Source organism: Pteronotus mesoamericanus, unplaced genomic scaffold (assembly GCF_021234165.1).
Source record: "Pteronotus mesoamericanus isolate MK-2021 breed Mesoamerican mustached bat unplaced genomic scaffold, CSHL_Meso_final scaffold_54, whole genome shotgun sequence".
Classification (NCBI taxonomy): Eukaryota; Metazoa; Chordata; class Mammalia; order Chiroptera; family Mormoopidae; genus Pteronotus; species Pteronotus mesoamericanus.
The window spans coordinates 17,154,784-17,171,115 of record NW_026555321.1 but is presented as its reverse complement, the minus strand read 5'-3'; the positions used below and the strand labels follow the sequence as shown (position 1 = coordinate 17,171,115).

Below are 16,332 nucleotides of genomic sequence, written 5' to 3'. Positions count from 1 at the left end.
CCAGCATCACCACCACCTGATGGTAGCACCCTTGAGCCCTTACTATGGGACAGTGTTGCGGTCACTTCCTACAACCACCCTTGAAGCAGCTGTTCTTTTCTAGCTCATCTAGCAAGGCAGGGATGGAGGCGGACTCAAACCCAGGCCCAGCTCCAGGGACCCCGCTAGGCGGACGTGTGTGGCCCTGCTCCTCTAATAAGGCCTATGCCAGGTGGGCCGCAGTGAACGGGACCTAAAACGGAAGAAAAATGCTAGTAAAGGGCAAATTCTCATCTTATTCTCAATCCAAAGACAACTCTTTTTATTCAACGTCTTTTGGAGTAACTGTTCCACAAAAATGCATTTTCTAGCTAATCGATGTTTCCCTGAACTTGTTTTACATATTGTATATTTCTCTGCCTTGTTAAAGTAATTATACAGAACATAATGGAACTATTTGTTCTGCTTCAGGGCTATCATTTCTCAGTAACAACCAGGGTGATCAATATAGGGTCATCCACAGGATGCTTTTTTGGTTTTCACTGTCTTCCCTCACTCTTTTGAGTAGAAGCTGTCTCCATTTGGTCATGACAGTGTCTAGATGATTTGACCTCCCTTTTCTTTGTCTACCGGTCTGCTGTGTGTCATCTGCACTAGGACATTTGTTAGTTAGTGCTTTATTCTTGAAGGTCCAGAGAGGAAGTCACCTCTAGACACGTGAGCTGTTATCACTTTAGTGTGACTCCCGCTGAACTCCTCAGTTTAAAATCTATTTTTTTTCCCTCTAAGAGAAATGATAAGAAACTTAACAAAAATAACCCATAGGGGAGTGGGCTGGCAGAAAAAAGTGGGAGGAGAAAAGGGTTATTTCTTTCTATTTAATAACTTTAATTAATTGGGATTGTTTAATGTCACATGTGTTTTAGTTCTAAGAATGCCAACAGTAGTTATCTGGGCAGGGAGTTTTTTTTTTTTTTTTACCTTTTTCTTCCTTTTTTATTTTTAAATGCTATATAATGATACCTATGTGTGTGCATGTATATATACATATATATTCCTACCCATTAACAGAAATACACACAAATGTAAATTTTAAAAATGTCTATGGCAATTACTTAAAAAACTGAAATTTCTTTCTTAATGGTCTATTATATGATAACACTTACACACTTTTATTGTTGGAAATTCTAAATTCTCTTTGGAAGTAATACCTGTGTGTCTATGTCTGTGTGTGTGTGTATCCATATTAAAAAGCTTTTTGGTTTGTGAATAAATTCCTAAATATGTCTGGAAAAAAAGTTTCTGGGGTAGGTGTACATTTTCAAAAATAATTTTGAAGAAACCTACTGAGCTGTCTTCAAAAAACTAATTTTCCTGTGGCACATTTTAAATGATTGCAACCTATACTGAGAGATATAAAAAGAATTTTCCAAAGTTTCCAAAAATTATTTATTGAGCTAAATTGTAAATTCTCACTTTATAGTCAGCACTTTTCTTCCAAAAAAAAAAAATTAAAACACATGTAATTATTGTGTATTAAAAGACAACGATTACAGAAATAAAAGCTCATTAAAAAGACTATATATACTCAAAGAATCATGGAAAGTATTGATATTTACTTCATTTCTTGAAAAAGAAGACATCTGGGGAAATTCTAAATGGTAGTTTTAGTTTCATGAAATGAAAAGTACACCTACTCTGCAGGGAACTATAAAAGGGTTTGGCATATTTGATGAAGTTCTCTAACTTCTAATATAACTGATCTTGTTAAGCACAAATTTTTAGAAAGTTTTTTGTTGCCACCACTACTTAGTTTACTTCTCCCTCCACTTGCTTTCTGACTTGCAGAGTGTTGAAGAAAACACGAAGTGCCTTCTTCAGGTCAGGGCGGGCAGGCATCCTCTCACTGCCTCCTCACCACGGCCGCGGCAGCCGTCATCCCAGACCGAAAGCTGTGCATTGGGGCCTCAGGTCTCATAAAGTGGCTGGAGCCTTCCCCAACAGACTGAGAGAATCTCTGTCGGAGCACGGCGAGCAGCGGGCTTCTGAACAGGGCATCTGGAGAGAGAGCTGGTTCCTGATTGGGTGTTCTTCCCTGGATCATGTAAAGCACAGGTTCATGCCCAAGCCACCTGGTCATGCTGTAGGGACAGCAAGGGACCTATGAACACAAAGCCTGGCACATTGTAGGCACTCAGTAAATAATTGTTGAATAAATGAATGACATGAATCTACTTATATAACATAAAGTTATCTGAATAAAATGATGTAACTTCCCTCTTCAAGATGCTATTAAAAAACAACATTGTTCAAGTGGCTCTGGTTTGTAGGAAAAAAATGAATTGAGCAATAATAGCATAGAAGCAGAGGTCAAAATATGCAAGGCAGCCGTCAGCTCTCTCTTTCAATAGCTAAACTAACTTTGGGATAAAGTTACTTTAACACGTAACTTTAACAAGATACTTGTTAAAGAGTTGTTGGTGGGGGTGAGGGGCTCAGATTTTAATTTTTTTAGTAAACAAATTTAAGTCCTATGAATTCTCATCATATCAGATGATCACATCGATGTTTATTTAAGTGCAATAACTGGCAAGGCCAAAGAGAAATCTTTTAGAGATTATCTGCCTTTTCTGTTTCCATGTTGCTGCATCCCTTTATATCACTTAACAGACACCAGGAAGAGTACATAGCAGCTCCTCATGTAATCCTCAGACTGAAAAAACCCTTAAAGGTCAGCTGGTTCAGTTACCAGAACACAACTAGAAACTACACTTGTGAAACACAGAACTATATATAGAAGCAAGGTCACATCCCTCTATCGCAACTTTGTTTTTTAAAAGATGATAGGCCACACACCACTCATTTCCTAATCACAATATATTCTTTTCTGTTAGTTTATCAAGAAGCATACATATCATGAAGACATATTATTAGAACAGTATTTTAATACTACTAGCATGACTAAACTATGCGGATATTTTAAATTAGGCAAAGCATAATATAAATTTTAATTAACACTTTTTAGTTTGAATTTAAATGGGAGATTATTAAAGTTAGTCTAGGCTTCTGCTTAATATATAACTCCTCTCTTTAGCATATTTTATCTCAAAGATTATATAATAAGAGATTAATGCAGAAATTTTAGATATTTCTATTTTTTAAGTTCTACAGGAAATGCTGAATATGGATTACTATTATTTTGCATTTCTTAAATTTTTCCTATATTTTGAACTAAAATTACAGTATTAAAATAGCTTTTTATTTTGAATCACTGCTAGTTATGCATGGAGATTTGTCACATGAAACTTTCTGTTACTATGATTCATAATACAAAGCCTGTACTTAAAAATTTATTTTAAAATCAAGTTGTAATTCTTTTGGATAAAATAACAAGTACTCTGTTTAACACCCAATATATATAATAATATGCATTCAAACCCCACATAAAATGGTATATTCTCAGAACTAATTCATCAGTTACTGCCACAGAGCATCTATGCAACAAAAAGAACACTTGGGTGTGAGCTGCCCAATAAAATATAGTGTTGAAATCACCAAAAATGGTAGACCATACTTCACAATGAAAGAGGCTGATGCAAACTTAACAGAAAACCCACATCACAGCTAGATTTGGCATCCCCAAGGTATGACATGAGGACTTTTGTTCTAAACAACAGTGCCACCCAGTGGTTGAACAATGGTAGTGAACTGATAAACTACGAATGGAGGGTGGGCAAAAAGAATAATGGAGCTTTGGAACAGGCAATGATAATATTGCAGGCAAAGAGATATACTTCGTTGCCGTGGTAACTGTACCTTGGAGGTCAGTTAGAGTCTGGACAGGAACAGAAACCTGAGCATTGCTTCCTGTAACTATATCACCTGGATTTCATAAGAAAAAATAATTAGATTTCATAAAAAGGAAAAAAATCAACTTTTCTTTCACACTTAATGCTATAATACATTTATCAACTGAATTACTAAAAGTAAAGTAAAACAGAAAATACAGTGAAATATTATGAAAATAAATATAAAATATTTTTAAAAGTAACTATTTTTTAAAAGTGTTTCCTAAAAAGCATTTATGTGTACATGTTTTTCTTAAAGAAAAAGAAAAACAAGTTTCTACTAAAGTATAAAACAAGTTTCTCCTAGTTGAAAGTACAGGAAACTCTAGCAATCAAAATATTTTGCTGAACAGATTTCATTGTGCTACAAATATTAGCATGATTTTATATTTTCTTTTTAAAATTCTTTATACAAAAAAGTTACATTCATTTATTAAGTATTCTTTTGAAATTGATTTCCTTCTATAACAGACACAATTTATTTTTAACTAGTCTTGACACCAACTTCTTCAGTGATCAGATAAGGACCTAAACAAGTTCTAATTTCACATTAAGTATTGAAAAGATTTCAAAAGTTACCACATGTACTTATAAATGTCAACATGTAAAAATAAATCTGTGAACTGCATATCCTTTAAACCTGATATACTTATTTCAGGCAAGATTTCATTTACAAATTGGACCTGATGTAAATGCTTCAAATAAAGAAGCGTTCAAATTTGGAAACCAGACAAAGGCAATGGGGAAAAAGGGTTGCATTTTAGGAACATGGAGAAGAAAGCCAAAAGAGCACTCTGGGACGCTCTGTGAAGAACCGAGGCACACTACCATTTATAGACGGGAGACTTTTTGCTTCTTTGATTTCCTTCCTGGATGACAGGGTTTAACACAAGCACTCACTGTCAACAGAGTAATCCTCTAGATATATCAGCATCTGAAGGCCCATGTTATTTAAAGATTAACTAGGTTAAAAAAAAAAAGGAAGCCTTCTTAAAAGGCACCATATTTTCTATGTATGATAATATATGATTAATGGACTTGCTTTCCCTGTAGTTTTTACACAATAGTAAAAAAAAATTTATTTTTAAACTACATAACATATCCTCAGTGCCTTGACCACTTGTTACAATTATAATTTACAGCATGGTCAGCTCATCTGGAAATTATTGGGTTGCAATGATATCATCCCCATCAATTAACAGTACACACATTTATATTCTCCTCTAACTGCAATAAAATCTATAAATAGGTACATACTCCAAACAACTGATAAACAGCTTTTAGCAGAACTTATCAGGTCCTGAATTTTCATAACGCAGTTAACTCTCTATTCACTGGTAAGTGGCATGCTTGTTTTCTGTATATTTAAAGGAAATTTTCAATTTTATGCTTGCTACCCATTTTATTTTGCTGTTTCTGGATCACCTATTAGTGTACATTTAGAGACTGAAAACTAATTTTAATATTAAATATTACCAGTAAAATTATGAAGGAACATCTGTGCTCCGTTTTCCTTCCTTCATGACCCCACCCCCAACACATACACGAACTACAGAATGCATTTCAAGCAACGTATGCATGAATTTTCTGTTTTCCATACAGCTGTTCCCCTGTATAAGCACAAATGATTGAGAGTTAACTAACCTAGGAAAACCATAAGCGTTTTCATCTTTATAAACAACCATTTTTCAAAACAACTTTCAAATTTTCCAGCAGAGTACACTAAAACGGCTGTTACATTATCTTTCCTCAAAGGCACTAAGTAGATGGCGCCGTTCTGAGAGAGTTAGAAGTCATATTCTAACACAAGCCTCCTGACAGGCTGAATGGTGCTTGCTGTACTACACAAATCTGTGGCACACCTGCGGGCTGGCCGGTGTCACGGCACAGCAGGGTGCCTGTGGGAAATACCTGCTTCAAGAGCCACTGTTGGAGAAGTGTTTTTCACTGCAGAGTTTACAAATAATCTTTCACCACTGGAGCCACAGATTTCTGGAGCTGGAAACCCCCCCAGGGATCATCCAAACCTCTTACTTTAGGGCGAGGAAACGAAGGGTCAGAAAGCATTAGGGGTCCGCTTACAGTTCACCAGTGAGCGGATGAACAGCATGAGCCTACGCTAGCTTCCACTTGCATAAACTGTTCTCTTTGCCTTTTCCTCGGTTTTGTTCAAAACTTTGTGCGGGGAGGGACATTATCAGGAATATCTAACCTTCCATATGAAGGTAGACAAGCTTTTTGTAGATTGGCATGAGAAGAACACACCAGAAATAAAGAGAGAGAAGAGTCGCCAAACAAGGCCACTTCCCTCCAGCACGGAGATCAGTTACAAAATGCCCCAGTGATGAAGCTCATGTTCCAAATACTTTGCTTAAGTGCTCTGTTGTCTTCTTATAACTGGGGACTTGGTTTTCATCAATTGTTCCATCCTCATGCACTTCCTTTCTCACTTACTGTGATATTAATACTTGACATTTCCTTAGAGACACAACTTTATATTTCTATAGTCATTTGGCTTGGTTCCTCAGAAAATTTAAGCTACAGCATTAAGAGATTCTCTGACTCATTTGCCTGCCATCAGTTAGAATTACTACTGAGTACAGCTTGTTATCAAAGCAATATTGAAATCATATTTGTTTAGAACAATAAAACAGTACAATTATGAAATATATAAAATAACATTCATTTCCATTCTGTAAGTGGGCAAGTCTCCTGGCATTAAAATACATTTACAACATGCTAATGATTTGAAGTCTCCTTTTCTTTAAATCATGTGTGATAGCTCCACATTAAAAACAGAAGAATGTAATTTTAAACGAGATGGTCTTATGTAGGTAAACTGAATACTCTAATAAAATTCAAACACTAATATATAGTATCTAATACTGCATATAGGCAACAACAGATAACATGATGTATTTAATGGAAGAACACACACTCATTTTATTATTGGGGAATAAAGACCATTTAACTTAACTTTACCATTTTAAATACCAGTAATTTAAAATTTTTCATAATTCTGGATGTAAACTTCTTAAACAGAGTACACGGAACATGGTTTAAGGTCTTCCTACTGACTCAATATTACTATAGTTGCTGCTAACACCAGTTATGTAACAGGGCTATTGCTTAGGGGCCCCCTTAGAGACATAAATGAGGCATGCATCAGTTTATGTGCCTTGAAACGAACTGGCTATCTGATGCTTTGGAATGCTAAGGAATGATTTTTGTAAATTTTCTGCCATCATGTTATTATTTCTTTCTTCCGTGGTATAGATTGCAGAGTCCCACCACAAAAAAACTAAATGTAGCTCTTTCTAATCTGCTATGAATAGGGGTACTTAATCATATGTCTCTGGAAATAAGTGGAAAAGAAGTGTATAAAGATTCTGAGTTAGAACCTGAAAGGCTCCCTTAAGAATGCAGCACATGAGGGAGGTGAAGCACAAGGGAGGTCCAGAAATAGAAAGGAGTTTACTTGAGTCCCAGCAGCAAGAGTGCCACTGACAGCACCCACGGCAGGGACCTTGCTCATCAAATGAGAGGTTCGGATCGGCTCACTTCCCAGACTTCTGCTCTCAGACTCTATAGCTCAATCATTAGTACATGGACTCAGACACCTACTGTGGCTGCTCAACATTGTATTTAGCTTCCCCCGCCCCCCCCAACCCCAAGGTTCTAGTTTGTGGAGCTCAGAGGTAAAACGGCCGGATGAGTGGCTGCAAACCTAGTGGCACGCTCCTTCCAAATGGACTGCGTGGATGAATGCTCTGCCAGATAAAGCCCGTGAGATTCGGAACTTCCCGTTTCGGATACTCTTCTAGTCAAAAGCATTATTGTCTATGATAGCAGAGATAACAGTCAGCTGATTTCCCATTCTGTGTTGTGATAGTTCAAGCCATACTCTAAAGGGATCCACAGGATTGGGATGCAATTATAGTAGGATACAAATGTTAAAAGAACACCTTCACAGAAATGTGAAACCACATAAAATGGTCATAATTAAGAACAATATCTAATAATCTAACTTAAAAGGATCTAATGCCATGAGTCTTTTTAAAATTAAGTTTTGCATTGACTTCTATTTCCAGGAAATTGGTTTCTCACAGGCAGGTGAGGAAATCCCAGGCTCTATTGTGAGTGTTTCCTTTAGATTTATTAGTACTTTCTCCTTACCTTTGTTCAATTGCACTGGCATGCTTTCCGATTTCAGCAGCCTCTGCTGCTGCTGCTGCTGCTGCTGCTGCAAATGATGCCTGGGGGTCTCTGCTAAGGTTGCTAAGGTCCTGGTGGGAGCCACAGCCATGGAGGAACTGCCACCACTGCCTCCTGATACAGGGCCACCAGCACTGCCTGGGGCCATTGCTGGAGAAATCAACTTCCTTCCAAAATTAATCAGGCTGTTAGAGACTTTATTTATATTCAGGGGTGTGCCTTTGGCATTGGTCCTGTAAAAAAACAAATTAGGTAGAGAGACATTATTTAAATTGGAGGACAACTATATTTTGCATTATTTCACATACACCATTGGTATAAAAATATACCCTACCTGCTTCGAAAATAGCCATTTACTAGATCAGTTGCACCAAGTGAAAAGGGGAAACTTAAAAGTGACTAACCACAGGATAATAAAACAACAGGACTCTTAAAGATGCAGCTTATGGAAAACAATCTTTATACTTTCCACCCATCCATCCATCCATCCATCCATCCATCCACCCAATAAATAGGGTCTATTGCATGCCAACTCTATGCTAGGTTCTGGGGATACAACTGTCCAAAACAGACATAGTTTTCCTTCTGGAGCTTCTAGTCTAGTAGATAGTAAATATATGAATCAAATAATTACATACATAAATGAATTATCAAAAACCTATGGTGAGGACTTTAAAAGAGAGGAACAGGGCTGGGCAAGTCTTGGGCTACCCACACAAGGGGGCACCTGTGAAACAAGGCAACAGGAGGTCCCCCTCTAGCTCTTGCATGTGGGAATGAGGCCACATTTATTATGATTTTGAAAAATAAACTTGAGAGTCATTAAGTAAATCCACAGAAATTATATTAAGTGCCCAGATCATGAGAACTGCAATCCACCCTCATCCCTGCTGCCCGCCCCAGCGTTCCAGAGGCTCCTTCCCCACTTCCCTGCTTTACTTTTCTTGATTGCACTTTGCATCAGCTGACATACTATATATTTTCCTTATTTGATTATTATTTGTCCACTTCTTCCAACCCCCACCAGAGTAAACATTTTATGAAGACAAGGATTTTTTGTTTCTCTGCTATTTGGCCATTGCCCAGCATCAATAGGTGTTTGATAAATATTTGTTAAGTGGCAGCTGCATTCACCTACAGTCTAGGTCTTCTCACCTGTTACAGTGGGAAGAAGAGTCTGTGCCCCTAGCCATGGCCAGTCTCTACGTTCGGGCTCTGCATCTCCCTCTCCTGCGTCACCATTTTCTCTGTCTCTACCATATGAATTCCATTAGCTCACAACAGTCGTTTTGTTTCAAAAGGTGTCTTAATGTGGTACTGCTGCTTCTTTAGTCTCTGGCTCTCTAAGGTCTGATTGTGGCCTTCCATTGCTCTGAGTCCACTTCTCAAAGCCATCCAAGACCTCCCACCACACAGCAGAGCCAAAAGCCCATTCTTATCTTACTCCACCAACTCTCAGCGGCAATTAACCCCTGTAAACACTCCCCACCTTGCACACACTTCCTCCTTAGGCTTCCAGGGTTTGCCAGCCTCTGTGCTACAGCTGGCAAACAGAGGACACCAGGTAAACATTGGTTAAATGAATGATGACTTCCCAAATGACTCATGATCTTCAAGTATTTCAGAGCTAGTATCTTCTTGAAGACCAATTATGAGTATAAATTATTTTAGTTGTAGGAGATAGTTCAACTCCATGACAACACTGAAGTCTGTACTTTAATTGCCCAAATAATTAACAGAAGCTTCTTTTCTCCTTTTTTTGCTTTTCCTTCATTAAAGAGGGAAGCTGAAAATCAGGTCTGAGGGATTCGTTTTCTTGATTTCCGTTAGCTTGAATTTTACCATCGTTTCCTTTCTTCAGCTCTACCTGGCAGCACTTACCTAGTAATTCTCCCACCTTTCCCATGACAGCTGTGCCCTTGGCATTAGTACACACAGCTCTAGAGCCAAACTGATCCGTAGTTGTATAATAAAAGGAAAGAACGCTATCCTTCTTCCTTCCATGAAGTTTTCTCTAATGGTACGAGCTGATATTACAGGCTAGGTATTGGAGCAATATATTGCTTTGGATATAGGACAAATCAAATTTAAAACCTGGAATTCAGCTTTATAAAAGAAAGATTCATTCATTTATAACTCAATGAAATGTGAAAAATCATTTATCAAAAGGTTCGTTTGCATCAAGTTTAATCTTTAAAGAACTGAGCTATTTAATGTCCTTTGAAAAATTATTTAAAAATAGTGTTTCCTAGCAGATACATATATATGTGTATATATACACACACATATATATATATGGTGATTACACACCATTTCTTCGTTTTCAGTTGTTCCTTTACGAAGGAGAGCATTCTCAATTTACAGACATTGTAGCTTACCGACAGAGAAGGCACAGAATACATGTTTATTGAGAAAAAGAATGAATAAAAAGAAAAGAACTCGTAAATCCCGGAGCAAGCAGGCATTCACCCCTGGCACTGCATTGCGCTCAGCAGCCTGCAGGCGCTCCCATTTCCTGTGAGGCAGCAGAAGGAAGAGCTCTCATGATACTGAAGTTCTACTGCAGTTTAGTTTTGCTTCTTTGCAAGTCAAGATTCATAATTCATAGATATGAAGAAGTTATAATGTTGTTACCCTTTTTTATAAACAAAAATGTACTAGTCAAATTCCCATATTGCCAGTTGTAAAATTTATATGCTGATAAAAGTACTAAGAAACTGCTGGAGCATTATCAAGAGAATACGGTTAATGCATCTTCATTACTACTAATAACCACAAAAAACATATAGATCAAGCTCATGCCGAGCAATTTTTCATTTGAATAGCTCTTAACAGGGAATGAGTACTGTTTTCCTTTTTTGAACATTTTTTGTTTTTAACCAATTTCCCCCTCATCCCCTACCCATAGCTTCTAGAAGAATATATTCTTTTCAAAACAACTATCAATGATAACTCTACTTATTTTCAGATATAAACAATTGTAAATTATGTTACTTCTAGGAAAAGCATGCTGTCTGTAGTTTGTTTTTAAGGCATGACAATTTTTAGGCCAACTTAGCTAATATAGATCTTAAACTTCAATAGCAGCATTCTTCACAAGAAATACTAAACAATTTGCAACAATTATTATTATCTGTGATTTATACTATTAAGTCACGTGTGCTACATTAATAACAATTAATGCAGTTATCAGAAATCTGATGGGTAGTGAGGATAGAACTGGATCAAAGGTGGAGTATAATGTGTAAATAGTGTTGAAATAAACAGTAAGAGGATTTTGCAATTAAGACATTAGGTCACAAATCTAATGAGTAACACGTTCTGTATAATCAAAGATTTTCATTACTATTTTCTATTACATGTTACTATTAAGTAAATAGTACCATCTAGGAGAGATTGTTTTGAAATTGTGCCAACAACTTAACTTTGGGCATAACTTCATTTAGCAGCTTGAATCAGTAGCAAATGGGCACTTCTCTGAAAATCCATGAATCCTTCAAAACACCTGTACCAGAACCCAGCCTGGCTTTACTGTTGGGCCCCTTTTGTTCAGTTTCTTAAATTCTAAAAAAAAAAAACTCTCTGAAACTCTTGCTGCCTCTTCCTACCCTCTAACTACTCGGTGTCTTGTGGCTCAGCTTTTTAGCCCACATTCTACTGAAAGGGCTTCTAGGGTCTCCAATGCCCTCTTCATTGCCACAGTGATGAGCGTTTTAATTCAACTTCTAAAATCGTCCTAGGACACATCACCACATTACCACTTCTGTAAAAATTCTCCACAACCTTTCTTCTCCTGATACACAAGTTGTGGCACCAACTAAGCTGGGGACCGTGGCTGAGAGCTGTGCGTGCAGGTCGCAGCCCAGAGGCGTGGCCTCGCTGCAACACCGGCCAACCCAGAGGACCACAGGAGGCTTCCTCTCCTCCCAGGCCCTGTCACTGCATCTCCAAAGGCCTACCTACAGCAGTTAGTTCCTTTTACCTACTATATCATACCCAGCTACAACAAAAAGTGCAAGACATACCAAAAAAGCAAAATACAGAGTTTGAAGAGACAGGGCAAGCATCAGACTTGGACTCAGATATAGTAGGGATGTTGGAATCATCAGGCTAGAAATTTAAAACAACTATGATTAAAATGCTAAGGGATCTAATGAATAGACAGCAGGTATGAACAGATGAAAAATTTATGCAGAGAGAAGTAAATTCTAAGGGAGAAAAAAGAAAGGATAAAGATGAAAAGACTGAAACAAATGAAGAATGTCATTGGTGGGCTTATTAGCAGACTGGACACAGCTGGGGAAAGGATCTCTGAGGTTGAGGATATTTCAACAGAAACTCCTCAAACTGAAAAGCAACAGAGAAAGAGAAAAAGAGAAACTAGAACAGAATATCCAGGAACTGTGGGGCAACTATAAAAGGTGTAACATATACATAATGGCAATAACAGAAGGAGAAGAGAAAGGAACAGGAGAAATGCATGAAACAAAAATGATGAAGGATTTCCCCAAATTAATGTCAGGCACCAAACCACAGATCCAGGAAGCTCAGAAAACACCAGGCAGGATAAATACCAGAATCACTACACTTAGTCTTATCATTTTTAAACTACAGAAAATCACAGATAAAGGGGAAAACACCCCCTAAAACTAAAAGAAGCCAGAGGGGGAAAAAACACCTTACCTATAGAGAAGTAAAGATAAGAATCACATCCGAGGTCTCAGTAAACCTTGCAAGCAAGAAGAGCATGGAGTAAACATGTAAAGTGCTGAGAGAAAACACCACCCACTTGAATTCTGTACCCCATGGCATTGACCTTCAAAAGTAAATATACTACCCGCATAAAGTAAATACATATTATCCTTTAATTGTTACTATCCTTAAATATCATTGTGACTAAAAGCACTAGATGAGTGCCTACATTGCGGACGATAACTGCACAACTATGAGAGACAGTTCTTGGTGATATTAATTTCAGGCAGAGAATTGAGATCTGTGCTTATAAAGTGGAGTGGAACGGAGGGGAGGTATGAAAATTATGCCGGAAGAGGAACAGCTGAAAAAGCTGGGGAGCAGTCCTCCACTGTGCTGAGAACTGCCTGCAGGAAAAGCAGTCCTTTTTTGCATGGCTCTAAAAAAAGGAGATGAGTTGCATAAGTTACAAAACAGACCAGAAGACAGTTAAAAACCATGACATAGGAAATCCTTTCTAAAGAAACTGACAGGCTCTGTTTAAAATAGGAATTGCTCCTTTGCTTAGCAGAGACTGCGAAATCGTCTCCAGACACAGGCTTTCTGGTCCTGGCACAGGTGAGAGGCGGGGTTACAGGAAAATCCCGTTCCCTCCCTGAGAGGGTGTCGTCTGCTGTGTCAGATGGCTTCCTACCCTCACGTTCAGTGTACCGCTTGGAAGATGGGACCACATACGAGGCCTGGACGCCAGTCTAGGCTTTAGAGGGAGGCTGGCTCGACCCCATCTCCAGGTGCTAGTGCCTGCTTGCCCTGCCATCTTCTTTCTGCTCTCAGTTTCCATTCTGTCCTTTTTGCCCCTCCTTCCTCCTCGGATGGAGAAGTGTTCATCCTTCTCCTGAGACCTTTCTTCTCTTTTCCCTTTCCTTTCTATCACTTTCTCACCTCGAACTATCTATACGGATTCTATCATAAAAACACATAACTTCTTTTAAAATTATTTTCGGTAGTAAAAAGGGTAGTTGGAAAAGTAAATGGATATAGACATATAAAATAAATATGTGACCTTGGTTTTTGGATAGAAACAATATTCTCTTCACATTCCTTTATTTTTCTAAAGTCTATGAGATTGACCTACCCTGAATGGATGCTGGTTCATACTTATTTCTTTCATACTTATAGACATCAGTCTTTTAATTGAAAATTTAAGAGTTGTTGAGGTTGTAATATAGTACTTTTCAAGATGATTCAAACATCTGAGCTAACATTCATGATCTATTTCTACTTATAAATTCTGTAAGATGAAGGCTTCGAGTTCTATAAAATGGATTTTCCAACCTTTCTTTAATTCTTTAACTTTGAAGTAGAGTGTATCAAATTTGCTTCAATGAAAGACATTTATATCTAACTTTAACCTTTTTGTCATATTGTGAGGTTTCTGTTATCTTAGAAAATGAACTCACACCACATCTCAAGGACCTCTAGATTTTATAGGTTTTTATTAAAATTAAATAATGAAAATTGGCTTGCTATTACTTATTCCTTAGGAGTCTGACTTTCAAGTGAAATAGACTATTATTATTTTGCATGTGGCGGGTACGTTTTTGTCAATGTGAGGTGAAGCAAAAGGGGTAGTGCTTCTTAGGGGTGAAAAGGCTGGGCTCTGACGAGTGAGTGGATCGAGCTAGACGGCGGGGCTCCCCTGATTGGGTCTGAACACAATTTATAACAGTGGTTACTAACATAACAAATAATATGCAATTATGCATTAATCATGGTATATAAAACCATTGGATAAACTCTCTGAGACACAGCTATAAAAAGAAATACTGAAGTTTCTATTTCTACAGTGGTAGTTTTCAACTAGTTTATTTTCTGAGCCAGTGTATGACTCTCTCCCATCAGTGACTGTGGTTCACAACAGCAGTCTTCAGAGGGTAGGGATTCTCTGGCCTAGGGGAACACATCAGAATGGAAGAGGATATAATGCAGAGATGCCCACCTGTTGGGTAATTTTGCCCTCTTCTCCTTTACTTTGAGGATCACTGTATATCTCCACAGTTAGCTGGAGAGGACAACTGGAAACTTGTACCTGGTTTCTCCTAGACTCCAACCTTTTTCCTTCCATGACTTTGATCTGTATTTGCCATAATATACTGTAACTATGAATATAACAGCTTTTTTTGTGTTCTGTGAGTGACAGAGAATCATTGAAGCTGAGGGTGGTCTTTGGAACCCTCAACAATGGAGACTAAGGATAGGTAGATACTTCCTAGACAGGAAACAAAATGCACTAAACATCAAAGAAAAAAGCTGATAAAATGAACTTCATTGAAATAAAAAACTTTTTGCTCATCAAAAGACATCATTAAGAAAATGAATAGGCAAGTCACACCCAGGGGAGTAATATTTGCGGTACATATATGTGACAAAGACTTCTATCCAGAATATATAAAAAATTCCTACAAATCAAGATTAAAGAGACAAACCATTAAAAATAGGCAAAATACTTGAACAGACATTCACAAAAAGATATGCAAATCACCAATATGCTCAACATCATTAATCATCAGGAGAATGAAGATCAAACTACAATGAGACGCCAGGCTCATTCTAACTAGAATGGAGAAAATCAAAACACTGACAATAACAAATGGTGGTAAGGATGTAGAGCAATTAGAACCCCCATATATTCCAGGTGGGAGTGGGAAAAGGTGTAAGTACTTTTTAAAACAGTTTGGTAGTTTCTTATGAAGTTAAGCATACATCTATTGGATAGGGCAATTTAATTTTTAAGTGTTTACTCAAGAGAAAGACAAAGAACAGTAACAACTACATCAACACATCTGTACAAGAATGTTCAAAGCAGCCTTATTTATAATACCCCAAATCTGGAAATAACCCAGTATCTATCAGCAAGGAAACAGATAAACAACCGGTGGTATGTTCACATAATGGCATACAACTAAACAATCTAAAAGGAGTAACTAGTGATACATGGTATATACCACAACATGGATATTCAACAACGTGGTTGAATTATAAAAACATTATGCTGAGTAAAAACAAAAAAGCTAGACATGGAAGAGTGCATAGCGTGTGGTTTCATTTATGTGAAGCTCAAGAAAAGGCAAAACTAGTATATGGTAAAAGAAATCAGAAAGTGGTTCCGTCAGGATGAAGGGCTGGAATGGACTGCAATGGGACACGAGGGAACTGTCAGTGGGGGAAACAGTCACTCCAGATACATTTTTTTGGATGGTGGTTACATGGGTGCACGCACTGTCGAAACTCATTAGACCTAACCCTTAAGATATGTGTATTGTGTACAAATTACACATACATTTTTTAAAAAGGAGGAAGATGTCTTTACTCTGGACTAAATAGGAGATAGTGTTACCATTTTACCTTATTAGTTAAGAATTAATACAAGAGAAAGAATGCTCCAGACATAGATGTGTTTATAGTATAAACTCTTAAGTTACTTGACCACAAAGATATTACAAAATTACATTTCATAAAAATCAGTGTCCTTTGAAATTCTGATTACCTCATTAACTGCTAAGACGGATAACCATGGATTTCTTGGCTTCGTGGCTTT

At 37.5% G+C, this 16,332-nt stretch overlaps 1 protein-coding gene across 1 annotated transcript in view; it reads right to left on the bottom strand.

Moving 5' to 3' along the window:
- The window catches only part of TBC1D5 (TBC1 domain family member 5), a 490,954-nt gene that overhangs the window by 52,584 nt on the left and 422,038 nt on the right, over window positions 1-16,332 (bottom strand). The window contains exons 19-20 of the mRNA XM_054595215.1: window positions 8,004-8,275; window positions 3,796-3,861 (exon numbers count right to left, since the gene is read on the bottom strand). Of these exons, the coding sequence (XP_054451190.1) occupies window positions 3,796-3,861; window positions 8,004-8,275 (338 nt within the window). The remainder of the gene's footprint in view (window positions 1-3,795; window positions 3,862-8,003; window positions 8,276-16,332) is intronic.